We start from the raw sequence: 17,934 nt of genomic DNA, 5'->3' as shown, positions 1-17,934 counted from the left end.
TTTTATGGTTGTTTCCTTGCATTAGTTAAGATTGTATTCTGTTAGTTCTGCTGCTAGAGTCTTGTCTGTGCAACTTTGTTAGAGGATATATCGTTCTCGTCACTGAACTGAAGCGCGAGCACTCCAGACATTTTGAACATGATTAGTGTGAAAGCACCCTGAGGCTTGTGTTCCTCTCCTCCGTCACTTTCGTTCTCACCTCATTTCACCCTCCTCCTCATTGCTCCTCCTGCATCTTTTCCGATTTGCATCTTGATCACATTGTATAAATCCTAATCCTGCTCCTCAACCCTGCCTGTTTCCTGCTTGTGTGTGGGTCCAGATGGCACACCTGGTGCAGGTGAAGAGTCACGGCCTGTCAGGGTCCCAGTCCCTGTACGACCCCCACGGGGTGTCCTCTTCCTCGGCGTCACCCTCCCCCTCCCGGCCTCCCATGCCCCGGCAGAATTCTGACCCCACCTCCGACACCCCTCCTCCCTTGCCCCTGACCCGCCTGGCGCCCCCCCTCGACAAGCTGGATCGCAGCTCCTGGTTGCGGCAGGATGATGACATGCCCCCCAAGGTCTCTGCATGTCACAACCTGTGTGTTTTAGTTCATGTTTGTTTGTGTTTCACTTAGTATTGTGGAATATAATGGTGTGTTTTTTTTTAAATATAAATTCAGTTTTTGTGTCATGAGTGCGTTCTTGTCTGCATGCAGGTTTAGCTTTTGTGTCGGTTGCAACAATTTGTTTCATTTTTAGTGTAAATGATACCTGCCTGATTGTAAGTGAATTTGAAGTTTAATTTTTGTACATTTAAATATATCTGCTGGTTAGTCTGTTTTACCGGACTTATATTATTGAAATGTGCATGTAGAAAAAACAAATTTCCCCTCAGACAAAATAGCCATTTTTTAAACCTGTGTATAACAGCCAATGTAACAGCTGTACAGAAGCCATGAAAAGTTTTCTTTCAGTTGAGGCATTTTATACTTGCATCAATGCGTTTCGCACCACAAATGCGCAATAACATCTCCTTATATTTGCTTTTGTGCCAGCTTTAAATGTTTTATCCCCCTCAGTCTAAACACTAGCATGTTTCTGTGCCCACATTCAAATAAGAGGACACTGCAGCAAATGTAAAGCTACAGTGGACTTCACTGCACAGAAATAGAGACAGAAAGAGATCAGCTTAGGTTTACCAGCTCAGTCAGCAAAGATTCTTTGTTTCTTTCTTTTACTGTATCTGGTAGCAAACTGTTTGGGTCCAGACATATATAGAGATGTCCCTGAAGAGAGCAAAAGAAGTTGTGTCATTTTGATACTTTAATTTAAAGAAACAACAGCTAGCTATGGATATGAAAAAGCTAATCCTTCTAATTGCATTAGACGGTGTGTGACGTGTTGTGCTTTTCCAGGTCCCTCAGAGGACGACCTCCATCTCCCCTGCTTTGGTCAGGAAGAACTCTCCTGGAAATGGACCTGGCCTCGTACCTCGGGGGGGAACTCACCTCATACGGGCTAGGTACAAACACACAGACACATATTTTCCACACAAATACTATGCAGTACTACGCAGTGTTACCCTCAAAATGTTCTCACAATGGTCAGTGTTTGATCATTGTGAGAAAAAACACAGATTTTTTTCATTAGCAGAATATTTAATGCTCAGATAGTAGGAATGTTCCTTTATTATTTATTTATTTATTATAGTGAGATGGTATAAAAGGGGATGCAAACATTATGTGCATTATAATGTATAAATGTATAACATATAATGTGCATTATACTTAACCCCAGGTTAGGATTAACCTGGGGTTAAGTATAATGCATTCAACTCGTTCAAACGTTCTTTGATCATCAGAAGTTACTAAAAATGCACCTAAAAAAAGGAGCATATAAAAAAACTCTTATCTTCTTTGATAAATAAATAAAGTTTTATTACTCCGTCAGTCCCCAGTGTTTCCTTGTCAAATCTCTGATATAGTCAGAGGACATGTTATCAAAACTGTGACCAATAAATAAACTTGAGTCATGTGATTTTTGTTTCTTTTGTTTCTTTATCTTTTTGGCATTAAAACAAACTAAGCACATATTTTTAACAAATCTTTACAGTGTGGAGCACACATATGATCATTTCTTCATTTATTTATATTTGTATGATGTTCTTGTCATATGATCTAAGAACATTAATAAATGAAGATGAAGTGAATGTTTTTCTGTTTTATTGACAGAAACAATGTGACAATGCATTAATTTTGAGTTTCATACTGGACGGATTTAAAGCCTATGTTTTCACTGCAGTTAAAAATGCATATAATATAAGCTCATAAAAGCCCATCAAGCTACATCTTCTTCTACTTTTGTTTTTTATATTTTATTATTTATTTGTTAGTGTCCTCTTAGTTTAAGGCAGAAATGTGTTCTCACTGATGAAGCAAACCTCGTACAAGTGAAGCAAACACTCTCACACACACAGCTCAGATGTAGAGCTGTGGGAACGCAGGTGTGATTTTTTTTTTTTAGTTCAGAGCAGGATTTCAACAGTTTCCTCCTGCATGAATGAGACGGCACTGTGTTTGTGTTGCCGTAGCAACCCTGACCTGCGGAGGACCGAAGTTTCCATGGAGACACCCCTAAAGAGGACGAGCAGCGGCAGCTCCTCCAGCTCCAGCACCCCCAGCTCCCAGGGAGGCTCCAATGAGCGAGGTGCACACACAGATATGTTTCTATACTTGATAGGACCCTCACTCACATCACTAGTTTTCATTGCTTTATGGTCATCAGCAAATAAAAAGGCACCTGGAATAAGCAAATACAGCCAAAACAAATGCTTGATACTATAACAAATGCAAAAATATCCATAGTCCAGTAGTTCAGGGTGTATTTTGTCTGCCCTCACATTTGTACTGTAGAGTTTTGAGCACTGCCTTAACTATTCATTCAGTCGAATTTCTTATCTATCCATCCATTATCTTAACCACTTACCCTGTTCAGGGAGTCTATCTCAACTGTCGCTGGGAGGGAGGTGTGTACACCCTGAACAGTTCAGCAGTCTATCTCAGGGCCTCAGTCAAATTTACAGCACATTTTGTAAAACTTGAGAAACAGTTTCTTATTGTTATCTGTTTCTAAAAGTGTATTCACTAATTTCCACTTGTTTTTTCAAAAAGTTTTTTCAAAAGTTTTACTTTCCCCCCAAAAGTCTTTTCAAAATATCCTCTATAATTGAAAAGAAAAACTATTCTTTCTAAAAATGCCATTGCGTTTATCATCTGTAAGTTTATTCTAATTTTCCAAATTATCGCAAATTTCCTCACATTTGAAAAATGTCTTCACTGTCTAAAAATAGCGTTAACTGAAACGGGTCTAATGACAGTGCACAAATACACACGCACATTTACTAGCTAATCTTCTTTTAATTTTATAGTAATTCTCATTTGTGCGTGTGTTCAGGTAATTCAGCCATTAAGAACGAAGGCTCCACAGTTTCTTCCCATGAGACCAAAGACGAAAACAGAGAGGTGATGCGACCCAGCAGGCCTGCAGTGAGTACACACACACATACATACACACACATAAACCGTGGATTTTCTTCACGCAAACTTTGTATGATTCAACAGTGCACATATTGAAAGGTTGGAGAAAATGTAAACACATTGACACTCTGTGACTGACCCGCTCATGTCTCTGATCGAACCACGTTGTTCATTTTCACTGTCTTCCTCTTCTCATCCTTTCTTCCATCCTTCCTTCCATATTCCGTCAGAGCTATAAGAAAGCTGTAGACGAGGTTAGTGACGTTTCTCCTTTTTCAGCCCTCGTTCTTTCTCATTCCCTCTTTCCACTTTAGCAGCAAAGTCACTTGTCTTATTTAACAGTTGGCACAACTTGGAAGGTTATCTGGAAATAGTTCATTCCCAATACAAATAATCACTTCAGCTGAAGAGTGCAACAGTGGCCCTCGGCCGTTTTAGCACACACGGTACTGAACAAATGAAAGGCAGCCACTTTAGTAGTTGGTACAAGACCACCGCTGTGTTACCACAGTAGCACTGTCGATGAGATGCTCTCATGCAATATCTTTGGTCAAATTTTGGCCACAACAACCCAAAAGCATGCAAACATGCAGCATCCAGGTAGATTTGTTTAGCGTGCATGACATTATAGCTGCAGTAATTACTTTCCAGTTGCAAATCCTTGTCTGTTGCATTATTAATTCTTGTAGTGTTTTGGAATATACCTCCTTCCAACTAATTTATTCCTAAAACAGGTACGTGAAACAACTTGTCCATGTTAATGCAGAGCACGGAAAAGTTGACTTAAGCAAACCACAGACCAAAATGTCAAAAAGTCAGAATTGTTATATTAATATTTAAAACAGCACTAGATGTTAACGCTACTGTATAATTGTCCAAAGTTCCTTAAGGGAGTCTCTGGGACTTATCAGATGCCTTATGTTTGCTGTATTAGAAAAGAAGTGTTTCACCATGAAAGAAAGATTCAAAGATGTCTGACATGAACTTATGGTGGACATTTTTGCACATTGTTCCACTTACTGTCAGCTTCATAGAATGTAGGGAGCTACTTATCTTATTCACACTGTCACCCATGTTTGTCTCTCTCTTCCTGATTAGACAATTCTTTGTACTGATCTGTTTTCCTGTTGTATCAGGGATGAAGCTACCGTTCACTTCACTGTAGAAATCTGTACATTGCTACATGATTTCTACAGTCACACACATTCTCTTTGTCTCTTTCTTTCATGTTATCTCGTGTCTCCTTCTCATCAGGAGGAGTTGGTAAGATATGCACCACCACTGTTTCCTCCTCGCACCACCTCAACCACAGCTCATCCTGTCACGTAAACTCTCACATATACAACCCTTCTTGCTGCTAAAATTGAAAATGTCACAGAGGCTGAATCTAAAGGCACACATCTCCTAACTCTGACTCTCCTGCTCTGAGGTATGATGGCAGTTGTTTCTCCTCTCCCTGCACCATCCCGCTGCTCACCCCTCAAGATGGGGAATTATTAATGTGGCTGAAATGTAAAAAGAGTTTGATGACAGCTTGCATTGTGCCACAGTAACCCGCTTTTTCTTTTCTCCTGCTTCATGTCAAAAAAAATTTCGGAATATTTTTAAACCACTGCAGCACATTTAACATTAAGTTGCCCGATTAGCATGCTGTTGCTTTACAGTGGTTCAAAATGAGGGCGTTAGTTCGTAAATTACAGGTTTGAGCAAATGTCATGTCTGACGCTCCAGCTTTGTTATCACAAAAGTAGAAGTTGGCTTCCATGACATGTCAGCTTTTTTTGATTTTTAAAATGTGATGGTAAAGATATACAATTATCCCAAGATACGTGATTTTAGAACTAAGTGTGTCTTAGAACATGGATCCCGCCCCATTCCCAACCTGACTCAAACCTCGATGCAGTTTTTTCTTTAGCATGGCCCTCTTGCCTTTAATATCATGAATCATCGTCGTACATATTACCAAGAGAAACGTAACTAGAGGCCCATCATTCAAATGTTTGATAGTACTTTAAAAAAGAAACAAGGATTTGGCCATTTTACTGTTATTTACAGTTAAACGTATTCGGCCTAAACTAGGTGAATGAAGCCAAACAAGATTTCTAAATGTCTGTCTGTACCTCATCTGAACCATTGGTTACCGACTCAGTTTGGGGATCCACTCTTTAATGTGTCTTTATTATGGTCAGATTACTCATTTCTCCTGGGCCACAGCCGCTGTTTGAAGTGATGTTTTAAAGTAACAACAGTTCAGTTAAAAACACAAATTCCAGAAACCACCAAAAAGACGCATAAGATGATATTGAAAAGTTACAAAATGGCCAAAAATAGACACCATGTACAAAAATACAAAGAAAATAAACCCAGAGAAACCTAAATATGACACAACTAATATATGCATTACTCTACATACTGATATTTTGTTTAATACACTATGAAGTATACAAAGACACAAGACAACCTAAAATAAACACATATAGACAAAAAGTGGACTTTCCTGTAACCCAAGTGTGATGTAACTATCATCAGACACACTGTGATGTTTTATAGGACCTAAAATTACTAAAAAATGCCACATAAAATGTAAATCACATTCAACAGTAAATTACTTCCTCATAATCAGCAATTAAACGCTTTGTGTGCTGGATGATATTGATCTACAATTTAATGAAGCTCTCTACCTCCCAGTAGAGAGCTGGGCTCCCACAGTTTGACCAGACCTTTTTAGCAGCTGTCACAGTCACTAAATACATTTATGTTACAGAAATCCTCTAATGGTGGATGAATCCTCCTTTAATTCAAAGCAACAGGACAGAAAGTCTTTGACGCTTTTTATAAAAAATAAAAAATCTAACAAGCCCTCGTGGACAGCAGCATCCACTCTGTTTGACCATAAGCTTACATTTATTGCATGAATGCAAGCATGACAGACATTAAGAGTGCTACTCTGTGGAGATCACTCTCACCTATGGTCTAGGAGTGTGAGTCTTTGGCACCAGGGCATTATCAACATTCTAGGTTGTCTCCTTCCCCTCCAGGACCTGACAGCTCTGGCCAAAGAGCTTAGAGAGCTGCGACAGGGCGAGGAAACCAGCCGCCCGCCTGTCAAAGTGACAGACTACTCATCATCCAGTGAGGAGTCTCACAGCAGTGAGGATGAGGAGGGAGAGGGCGGGCCAAATGATGGAACCGTGGCTGTCAGTGATATTCCACGAATTATGTGAGTATTTCTGCTTGTGCTTTTTAAAAAGAGGTTGCAGGTGCAAGAACAAGGATCCCTGACACACCAACCAACACAGTGTTTAAAGAGGTCAAACTAGAAGTTATGTTGCTTGGTTTGAGCACCAGGGCTTTCTGAAGGGACTTTACCTGTATTTTCAACAATCCCCATACAGACACTGATACCAACAATGAATTGTCTTTATTCATGCTTGATGTCTGTCTGTCTAGAACGTGGATGTCCTGCAAGCCTGTTTGTCTTTATGGTAGTCCTAGGCTGATGTCCAAAAGCCATTAAAAACATATCAGCCACAGACATTGCTTCACTTGGTGACATGTTTCTTCATTCCAAACTGCAATAATGAACAATAATAATAGTGCAAAGAATAGAATAGAATTGAATAGGCTTTATTGTCATTGCACACAAAAAGTACAATGAAACTGTGGGTGCTCTTCTCAAAAACAATCAAGAGACTATTTCAAAAAGATATTTATACAAATGTTTAACTAAAAGTATTAACCAGTGTTCTGTCTTTTAGGCCACCAACAAGTCAAGGTACCAATGAGCCCTTTGGTATGATGGGGGGTCACAACGACACCCACGGAGAAGCATATGGAAACAGCTCCCAGGACAGCACCCTGATGATGCGTGAGGTAAAGCTTTTTGATTGTGTTTGATTGTCTTTTGCCAGAACAAGGGGAAAAGAGGTAAAAACACAAGTATTAATGCTTTGCTTGTAGACTTTTTAAGTGTGTGCGTTTGTGCACCCTCTGTATTGTGGGTTTGTGAAATTGGGGCAGGAATGATGGAGATATTTACTGAGATTCATGCCAGTTGATTAGTGTAGTCACTATATGAATACTTCAACTAAAACTGAAATAAACAAGACGAGCATGTATGAAGGGATATTTTTCTTGGATGAAAGACTCTGAGTTCAGTTTCCACCACCTGCTTTTAAAAACCAACATAAAATCAGAAACAAACACACCCTCACACAGCAGGGTTCTTACATCAGCTGACCTGTCGATCACAGCCTGGCTGCACAGTAGCCCCGCCTCCATCTTTCTCTTTTTACAGAGACACAGGGAACGGAGGCGTAGCTCTACCGCCAGCAACGGTTTCCCTGGCAACGCTAATCTCTTTCCTGGCATCGCCAACCTCCCTGATTTGGTGCAACAAAGCACCTCCCCCCTGGTCTCCCCTGGTGACTCCTCTGGGGCCCAAGTAGGTGGAGAAGAACCCAAATATCGGCCCTCGCAATCCCTCACTCCTTATCCTGACAGTCACCCTGTCACCCTGTTTACCTTGTTGCCCTGCTCATCCGTCACCTGCCCACAAACCCGTCACCAACTGGTTGTTTGGCCTTTGTCAGGTTGGGAAATTATCATCAGCCACAGAACAAGGACCAATAACATTAAGCTAGGTTGTAAATGAAGTACGCTCAGTATATGTCATGTGAGTAAAGACAATCTTATAATATATATATATATATATATGACTATGCGGTATATTACTGAACAGGTGCTAACTGTACAATAACATTATAACATATATTATCAGTAAATAATTGCTATTATTAATTATTGCGAGATCGGAGTTTTAATGAGCCAGACTTCTACATCAGGAATCAATTTGAAAGGAAATCTGCCGGACTTCTTTGACCACAGTCACATTTTCGTGGTGTCAGTTTTACTGATCCTAATCCTAATTGAATAATCTGTTTCCCACAAGTAGAGAATGAATTTGTGTAAGTTTTAAATTATGACATTGGATAGTTAATAGCATCAAATTTATGTACAAGCCAACAGTATGAATGTGAGGATGTTTTTAAAAATAAAATAATAACTGATTTTTATAGAAAATTGTATAAATAAAAATTATGAATCCGCATTTGCCTTTAAAACCACACCAGTTCTTCTCTTATGTTTGTGGCCATCAGGCACCTCCCTGGTTAGATGATTTAAATTTAAGAAGCTTGCAGTTGAAATTGTGTTTAAAAATTTTAATCTGTTTGCCGCTCTGCTCAGGTTCATCTCATTTTTACTTCTTTATTGGAAATGAGATTTGAAAATCAAAAATGACAACGTGGCACATTTAATTTCCTGCCCTGTCCCATTTAGATCTGTCCCACTACAGCTCCTGTGTTTTCCCCACAGATCATTTGATCCTTCTACTCCTTCCTTCTGGCTCTCAGTTTTCCAGCCTCTGATCTAGAAGGAGTCGTGCACCCTGCTCCTGAGTATCAGAAACACGTAGCTGTCTGACTAAAGGAAACAGTGTGTTGTTTAGTGGTACACTAAAGCCAATATGGATTTCTCCGTGCAAGTTTTCATCATTGCATCACAAGGAAATAATAAACAAGCAAAACAATTAAAATTGCACCCTTCCATCAAAGTCCTGGTAATTTGTAGAACCAATCATTTAGAGATGCTTTTGTGGCAAGAAATGTTCCTAGCCGCACCATTTGTTTCCTTCATTTGGACAGTAGCTTGTTTCATCCAGTTCTCCCAAACTAACAAAGCATCAGATAAGGATGTGACTGACTGTTACCTGTATTTCTGTGATCTGTAGTATGGAGCAGGTAGTGGGGGAGGCTCCAAGGCTTCGTTCACACCATTTGTCGATCTGAGGGTGTATGGAACATCCCCGACTGAGGATGATGATAAAAACTCTGCTTCAGGTACTTCAAGTCGGAATCTGTCCTCACACTGTTAACCATATCATACTCTTGTATTGTCTCAAAAATGTTGTGGGCTTTCATTGCAAGGAGCTTTATGGGTTATATTTAAATACAGTATGAGATAAAAAAGAAAACATTTGATCTTTTACTGCTGTGGTCCCCTGTGGTGTGCCACAAGGCTCTATATTAGGCCCTTATACTATTCTCACTATTTACAAAAAAACAATATCCATTATTAATGTTACACTGACATTATTGCTACACTGATGACACTAAATGAAACATACACGTGTGGCTTTTAAATTGTGTTAATAATGTAAAATGTAGCTGACTAAGAATGCTAAATGAGAGTAAGAGTAAAGCGAGTAAGTACGTTTATTATCATCATTCCTGAGAGTTGTCAGAATGGTTATCTCTTGTCTCACTATCCTCAAATATCTGGCTTCAGGTTATTACAGTTACAGCCTTTTATCACCATTTATTTGTCACATCATAGTGGTTATGGTCACCTGCCACAGTTATCAATCATTTCATCAATTTAAAAGACTAAAATCATGCAGCAGGTCAATGTGGTGTTTGTATTTTGCGCTGTAGCACTGTTCACTGATGAGATGCTGAAGCAGGAACAGGAGCAGGCGCGGCTCAACGAGGCCAGAAAGATCTCGGTAGTCAACGTCAACCCTACCAACATCAGGCCGCACAGTGACACGCCCGAGATCCGCAAATACAAAAAGCGCTTCAACTCGGAGATCCTCTGTGCAGCTCTCTGGGGTGAGACACTCAGCGAAACATCTCTACTCTGATCATATTAATCATCTATACTTTAACAGGAAGTAAAACATGTCTGTTTGTGCAGGTGTGAACCTCCTGGTGGGGACGGAGAACGGCCTAATGTTGCTGGATCGAAGTGGTCAGGGCAAAGTTTACAACTTGATCAACCGACGGCGCTTCCAGCAGATGGACGTCCTTGAGGGACTCAATGTCCTGGTGACCATTTCAGGTTGGTAAACCTTGCTGCACCTTTAACTGTTGGACGAGAGGCAACAAACTGAAAGGCCGCAAATTATATAGAGCAATAATTTTGCCACATTGCAGATCTTCAAATGAGTTTCAGGCGCAGTCCCAAAAGGATGCACATATTTCTCAACATTTTCTCAATATCCTCTGGCTCCTATTCTAGTTTTTTCTCTCGTTTTTCTCGTCTGTTTTTGTTTATCTCTCATTTCAAGATTTCTTATTGTTTTAATGTCTCTCTGATTTTCAAGTGCTCCTCGCTGGTTAGCAGCGCAAATAAAAAACAAAACAGGAGACAATGAACATGACGAGGATGTTTCTAATTTTGTCTGTCTGACTTTTCTCTTGTGTGTTGCTGCCTTCATAAAGAAAGCAAAACTGATCAAATCTGGTTTCGAAAATGGCTTGAAAATGATGGTCTTTGTAGCGATGCAACAATAAGTTGCAACTGAAAACAATAAAAAAAATGTAAAACCTGAATTTCTGAACAGTTTTTCATTATTAATTACTATTTATTACACACCAGGAAAGAAGAACAAGCTGCGAGTTTACTACCTGTCTTGGCTCAGGAACAGGATATTACACAACGACCCCGAAGTGGAAAAGAAACAGGGTTGGATCACTGTTGGAGAACTGGAGGGTTGCGTTCACTACAAAGTTGGTAAGCAAGTTCAGCCGTGTGTATTTGAATATGTTAACACACAGAATTAAAAACTGGGAAAAAGTTAGTCCCCAAAATAATTCACCATCACATTTTAACCTAAACATGTTTTTAAGGTTAAATGCATGACATTTATTTGATTAAGACCTACCTTTGTAATTTGTGTGTCGTTTGTTCATGCTGAATCTGAATTGTTTTTACAATGTTTGCTTTCATCCTGCAGTGAAGTACGAGAGGATTAAATTCTTAGTGATTGCTTTGAAGAACTCAGTGGAGATCTACGCCTGGGCACCTAAACCTTACCACAAGTTTATGGCCTTCAAGGTAGGGACTGTGACACACCAAGCCATGCCAAATAACTATTGGCCATGAGGGCCAAGCCCTGCATTGGCTCATCTTGCCTTTTGTCTGAAAGTGAAAAACCTGGAGTCACATACGCAAACAAAGCAGTGTAACTTACCATTTTCACACTACTGTTGCTCACCACAGTTGGTTTACTTCTAATCTATTAGGGATCTGATAAAAACTTACAAAGTGTAATGGTGTTAATACCCTGGTTTATTCACTGATTCACTAACCTAATCAGAGTGGTCTCTCTCACCAATGTGACTTGGCCATTTAACGTGTCCAATTGCTGAACGCTAGGGAGATGGACAGTCAACACAGAAAGAAAAAAGCTTGCACTGGAAATCAGTTACTCAATGACCGACCGGTAGCTTGGGTGCTTGACCTTTTTTTCTACTTATCTGTATCTGTCAGTCGTTTACTGACCTTCAGCATCGCCCCCTGCTGGTGGACCTGACTGTAGAAGAGGGGCAGAGGTTAAAGGTCATCTACGGTTCCAGTGCTGGATTCCACGTCATCGATGTGGACTCAGGCAACCCCTACGATATCTACATCCCCTCACATGTAAGAGTATATGTGTGTGTGTGTGTGTGTGTGTGTGTGTGTGTGTGTGTGTGTGTGTGTAATAAAGTCATTTTTATGTTCATTTTAGTCAGTATACTTACTATAGTAAACACCCAATAAGTAAACAAATTGACAAGTGAGTGAAAAAGATAAAAGTGACTGAAATATGAGATAAGGGTAAGTGAGTGAGTGAGTGAGTGAGTGAGTGAGTGAGTGAGTGAGTGAGTGAGTGAGTGAGTGAGGGACTTCATAATGATGGAATAGATGTATCAATAATTAATGAATGAATTAATTCATTTATTCGTAATCTTCGGGTTAATGTGTAACTGATTGAGAGAATTGAAGGTAGGAACGAAAACAATTAATAAGGATTATATAAGATTCATCCCACAGTGGGAGAATTTCCGCGTTACAGCAGCAGAAAAAAGGTGCAAAAGTACAGCAAGAATTTCTGTACAACATTAAAAAAACAAAAAGTAAACAGTACAAATAAGTGTACAATCAACAAACAAACAAAGTGTTGCTTTAGGGTTGATGTTATTGCACAGTGTTACATTCAGTAGTAGGAATGTATATTATAGTGAGTATTGGTTCACTGGGAGCAGCTCTGGTTGTAAAGTCTGACAGCAGCAGGGAGAAAAGACATACGATATCGCTCCTTCGGGCTCTTCGGATGTAACAGCCTTGTCACTGAAGGAGCTGCTCAGAGATGTCACTGTGTCATACATCGGGTAAGAGTCGTCCTCCAGCAAGGATGATAGCTTGCCTACCCTCCTCCTTTCTCCCACCTCCTGTACTGTGTTCAGGGGCATCCCCAGTGTCTTCCTGTCTGCTGTAGAGATGCTACTACACCAGCAGACTACGCCATAAAAGATGGCTGAGCCCACCACAGACTCAAACAAGGTCTTCAGTTGTGCTGCTTGCTCTTCAAAAGACCTTAGTCTCCTCAGCCGAGATTGTCTGCTCTGTCCTTACCTCTACAGGGCATCTGTGTTATTTGTCCAGTCCAGTTTATTGTTTAGGTGATAAATAAATGCACTGCTGAGTTAATGTGATGGGGAAGAGAATGAGGACATTTGTGAGTGATTGAAATTAGGTTTGGCAATGACGATGTCATTGGTCAAAGAGAATTTAAATGGTGAGTAAAGTAATGAGTGAGGTTAATTAATTAATGCATGGTTGAGTTCATGAGTAAAAGAATATGATCATTTTTAATGAGTGAGCAAGAGAGTGATTTGTTAAGCAAATGAATAAATAATGGATTCATTAGTGAGTTGGGGATTTTTGAGTAAACGGAGGGTTAAGTTGTGAGTCGGTGAAAGACTTAAGTAATTAGGGAATTTGTGAGTGAGTGAAGAACCTATAAGTGAGTGATGGCATGAATGAGTAAATGAATGAGTGAGCTAGTGAATGAATAAGTAAAATACCGCTGACTCTTAATGTGATAGCATGAATAAAAAGTTGAGTGAGTTAGTGCATTAAAGACTCAATGAGTGAATGAATGTTTATGAATCAGTGAATGTGAATACATAAGGAAGTGGATGAATGACCATGATTGATTATGTGTGTGTGGGATTAAGTGACTCTGTAAATGAATGAGTGATGGAGTGGGTGAATCAGCATCCTCTTCTAACCCAGTACAGTCAGAGATGGACGGGGGAAGGAGACGGTAACTATGGGAACCGCCTCACATTGCAGCCATGAATCATGGTGTGCTCATGTCTGTTGCCATGGTGATTGCATGGCTGAGGAGCAGGAGACTATTGTTGCAGCAGTTTCTTCTCTCTCAGGGTGGGGAAGGTGGCGTTAGGGGCAGGGTCCAGGCTTGTCCCCTTGTAAGCTCATGGCAGCACCTAACCCCCTGCCCCCACCCCCTCAAACTCCCCCTTCCGTGTGTCGCCCTGGCAGATTCAGGGTCAGGTGACCCCACACGCCATTGTGGTTCTGCCCAAGACGGATGGCATGGAGATGCTGCTGTGCTACGAGGACGAAGGCGTCTACGTCAACACCTACGGACGCATCACCAAAGACGTGGTGCTGCAGTGGGGCGAGATGCCCACCTCCGTCGGTACGTTTACAAATCAGCTCGCTTCTCCCTGACCCCTGACCTCTGATCTCTATAAGCGGCAGATCATCTTTCACCCTCACTACCTACCACTTCTCCTCTCCGTTCAAAGCAACAGTCCTCTTTCTCTTCCTGCCTTTTGCTTTCAGTTACACCTGTAAACAAGAAGCCACGACTGTCTCACCTGTTTTATTAACTGCTTAAAGGAATACAGAAGGTTTTTGGGAAATTAGGTAACCAGCTACTCAACTTTATTACAAGTGATGAGAACACAAAGCCATCTACATGTCACTGATTAATTACTATCACAGTTAATGAACAGCAACGTCACTTTATAAGTTTGTTTGTTTGTCAGTTAAGGAATAAATGACAGATGAATGTTGTAGAGACTGTTGTGACTAATATTAAAACATGTGAAATCATAAAAAAAAATAATCACGTGTTTTAACTTATTGAGTTGGCACAACTCTGTATAAGCTCTTCACAGGTTTATACAAATCCATATAATTCCACAAGACGCTTCAGAGGATGTGGTCTTAGTCTGATCCCAAACAAACTCTAAAGCAGTTTGTTTGTGGTGGGAACATGAACAGAACTTGATCGGGTCAAAATCAACAAGTTATAGCTGAACAGCTAGTTGGTGGCACGTCTACTTCTGCTGACATGGTTGTGCTGGGTATATGGTCCAGATAATTACAGTGGCTATGAGCAAAGGCCAGCTGCACCACTCATCCATTTTGCAGAACAGTTTTTTCTCGTACAGGAATATTCACCAGTTCGTAAACTGATCTTCTTCCTGTGTTCACCTTCTTGTTTCCACACCAAATCCATCCAACCAGGCAAAAATGTTCCTGTTTGACTTGTACTGATGGATTTTAGGTCATTGGGTTAGGGGTAGGGGTAGAAACACTTCGACGTAAAGCCAGGACCAGGGATTGAACCACTGACCCTGTGGTCCCAGGATGACAGCCTTACCAATTCAGCTACAGCCGCCACTTTAGTAATGTCAGGAGTAGGATTGTATGTTTCAAAATGCCTTTTATCATATTGAAAAGAAAATTCAATGGCCTCTGTCAGGGATCAGTTACTATGCACTGCAGCAGTAAGAACATGAGTAACATGACAACAGCCAAACTCTTGCACAACACTGCCATAATTATTTGTGATGGTGAGGGATCACAACTTACTGCACCGGTGACTCCCACTTCGACAGGATCTGGGGGGGAGAGAAGGAATAATGCAGGAAGTGTTCTACATCTTCCTGGTGAGGCCCCTTCCTGGCTGCTTTGATACTAACAGTGATGCTTTTAATTGTGTTTACAAGCCAAGTCAATTAAATGCAATTAACTTCCAGCGAGCAGAGCAGATCTCAGCTGCAAAACTCTGTATTTCATACGAGCGGCTGTTAAGATTTCTACCAAAGCATTATGATCCAATGGAGACACACTTTGTTAATGTTCTCATCACTTAACAGATAAACTAAAGGTGAAATAACCCAAAAGCCCTACGTATTCCTTTAATGTCAAGTGTCAAGCATTCCTTTAACACACTCCGCCTTCTGTTTCCACACACAAACCCTCACTGAGTGTGTGGTTTACTTTACGTTTCCATATACGCTGTATCTTCTTGCATTTGGGGAAAATGCTCCTGTGTTGTTTCTGTTGAGTTCTGTCCTCCTGTGAAAAACATATTTCTCATCTATTCTTTCTTTCATCCTTGATGGCATGAGCTCTGAAAAAACATGTTTTTCAGTTTTCCAAAAGTGAAAGTTACACAAGAGATTACAGTAAAGTGCAGTGCTTCTAAACCCAATCAATTATTTATTAGTGCACTGACTCAAACCACATAAGGAGGAAACAGGACACGGCTGAGCTGAGCAGAGCTGAGCACATCAAGGATGGTTCTTGGATCTTATGATCCGAGTCAATCAAAGTTTACGTTTTTCCATTCAGCCTTCACCTTCTGAATCTCAGATGTCAGTGTACAGTATCCTGGTTGATTAAACTTGTGTTTGACTGACTGCGTCTCCGTCCTGCAGCACTGCTGATTATGTGTTGTGCATTTCCGTGTGGACATCATCTCCTGTTAACATGTTCATTTGTATTTTACTGTCGAACCAGAGTTTCTCACAGCCAAGCCCGCCCTCAGCCCCCACCCCCACCTCCCAAACGTTTTATTATGCTTCTCTTGATTTCCGTCCTCGGCAAGTGCGATCAATTTTTCCAGCAGAAATTCAAAAATAGACATGAAAGCAGGTGCAAGCACCCAAAGCAACTTGAAGCCGACACTAGACTGAATCAGGGCGACAAGGAGGAAAAGACCAAGATCTTCTCCAGCTACAACTGCGCCAAGCTATTCTCAACAACTCAGTGTACACCACATTTACAAGGCTGTACTTTAGCCAGTATACACATTAAACATAAATGCAACAGTAAACATGATTAAAGTCAATAAAAGTGAATATAATTCTGTGTAGTAATTGCATGGCCGTAACCAAACATCAGTGGCTATAGTAACAGTGTGTATTGTGTTAGCGATGAGACAGAAAGCACACTTTCCTCTGATTTGCTGTCATTTGATGTCTTGTTAAAGCTGCAGATTCTGTGTCAGGAAGCTGCTAATTATACTTATTTCCTGCTGCTGGTACTTCAAATTAAAACAAGTTTTTACATTTTTGTCATTGAAGTTGTTTTATAAGCTGTTGCCTACTGTCACTGGTGCAGGCCAGAGTCACTCAGTGAGGTTTAGATAATTCAGTCACAACCAGTCAAATCCCAGCAAGCGGTACCTGCTGCTTTACCAGGGTCTTTCCAAATTACCAAGACAAGAGCACTGAGGTCGTGATTGTTCGTATCCTGTTAGAAACTGCTGCAATAATCTCCTCCCGGAGGCGAGGCAGGGGAGGCCTCGAGGTGTGACTGGCTTGGGTGTGAGACTGGTGCTGAGACTTCTCCTTTCCAATCTCCCAATGTGTGTGTGTGTGTGTGTGTGTGTGTGTGTGTGTGTGTGTGTACCTCCTCCCACCCCCGCAGCCTACATCCACTCCAATCAGATCATGGGCTGGGGAGAGAAGGCCATTGAGATCCGTTCAGTGGAGACGGGACACCTCGACGGAGTTTTCATGCACAAGCGAGCTCAGCGACTGAAATTCCTGTCGGAGAGGAATGACAAGGTGCGTCTGACAACATCTGGACCCCACTGTTTTTCATGAGAACAGGTTTCAGGGAACTCGAGCGGCAATAACAGCCACTGTGCCTGAACATTTTCACTGTGATAAACTTTTATTTTCCGTCATCATCATCATCCGAACATTTAACACCAGAACAGTAGCACTTTGCATTATAGTTTGGCAAAAACAAGGTTTTAGTTACAACTATGTAATGAAAAAAATAACATTATGAGCATTACTAAAACAACCAGATATTAGCATGATATTAACAATGTATACGTTTGCAGAAAAACACAATGGTTTCTGTGTATTAACCATGAAACACCCGGAACTACCTGTTGCTGATTAATTTTGTGTTAATATCAGATTAGACCGAACAGTAAGCGCTACAGCAAGAAGCTGGAAATATGGGATCATTTACATGTAATAACCATATAACAAAATCCGAAATGGCCGGTTTCTACTTAATCTTATGATAACATCAAATACCAATAGATATAGTCATTACATAAATTACATTTCTATGCAATAACCACAAACCAGAGCTGGAAAACACCAAATGGCCTCCTTCTACCTAATTTCATGGTAATCTCGCATTTATTAAAGAAACACAGTAATTACCTGAAAACACAAGGTAGTTTCAGTGTAAAATGAATTTTTGTTTGCATAATTTCACGGTACTATCAAAAACCAAGA

The 17,934-nt window shown here is 40.6% G+C and overlaps 1 protein-coding gene across 14 annotated transcripts in view; it reads left to right on the top strand.

Annotated features, from left to right (window-relative positions):
• Window positions 1-17,934, top strand: part of tnikb (TRAF2 and NCK interacting kinase b) — a 54,568-nt gene that overhangs the window by 34,179 nt on the left and 2,455 nt on the right. For 5 of the 14 annotated variants that reach the window (XM_067485884.1, XM_067485880.1, XM_067485883.1 and 2 more), the window contains 15 exons: window positions 323-562; window positions 1,400-1,506; window positions 2,575-2,690; window positions 3,438-3,529; window positions 3,751-3,774; window positions 6,559-6,740; window positions 7,279-7,393; window positions 9,312-9,420; window positions 10,015-10,191; window positions 10,277-10,420; window positions 10,961-11,095; window positions 11,319-11,419; window positions 11,855-12,004; window positions 13,913-14,072; window positions 17,102-17,241. In XM_067485884.1, coding sequence (XP_067341985.1) covers window positions 323-562; window positions 1,400-1,506; window positions 2,575-2,690; window positions 3,438-3,529; window positions 3,751-3,774; window positions 6,559-6,740; window positions 7,279-7,393; window positions 9,312-9,420; window positions 10,015-10,191; window positions 10,277-10,420; window positions 10,961-11,095; window positions 11,319-11,419; window positions 11,855-12,004; window positions 13,913-14,072; window positions 17,102-17,241 — 1,992 coding nt within the window. Of the gene's footprint in view, window positions 1-322; window positions 563-1,399; window positions 1,507-2,574; window positions 2,691-3,437; window positions 3,530-3,750; window positions 3,775-4,774; window positions 6,741-7,278; window positions 7,394-7,817; window positions 7,965-9,311; window positions 9,421-10,014; window positions 10,192-10,276; window positions 10,421-10,960; window positions 11,096-11,318; window positions 11,420-11,854; window positions 12,005-13,912; window positions 14,073-17,101; window positions 17,242-17,934 lie in introns of those variants that run through there. The other 9 variants (XM_067485878.1, XM_067485889.1, XM_067485890.1 and 6 more) reach the window with 7 other exon arrangements.

Source organism: Channa argus, chromosome 19, assembly GCF_033026475.1.
Source record: "Channa argus isolate prfri chromosome 19, Channa argus male v1.0, whole genome shotgun sequence".
NCBI classification, from domain to species: Eukaryota; Metazoa; Chordata; class Actinopteri; order Anabantiformes; family Channidae; genus Channa; species Channa argus.
This window is presented reverse-complemented; position numbering and strand designations above follow the sequence as displayed.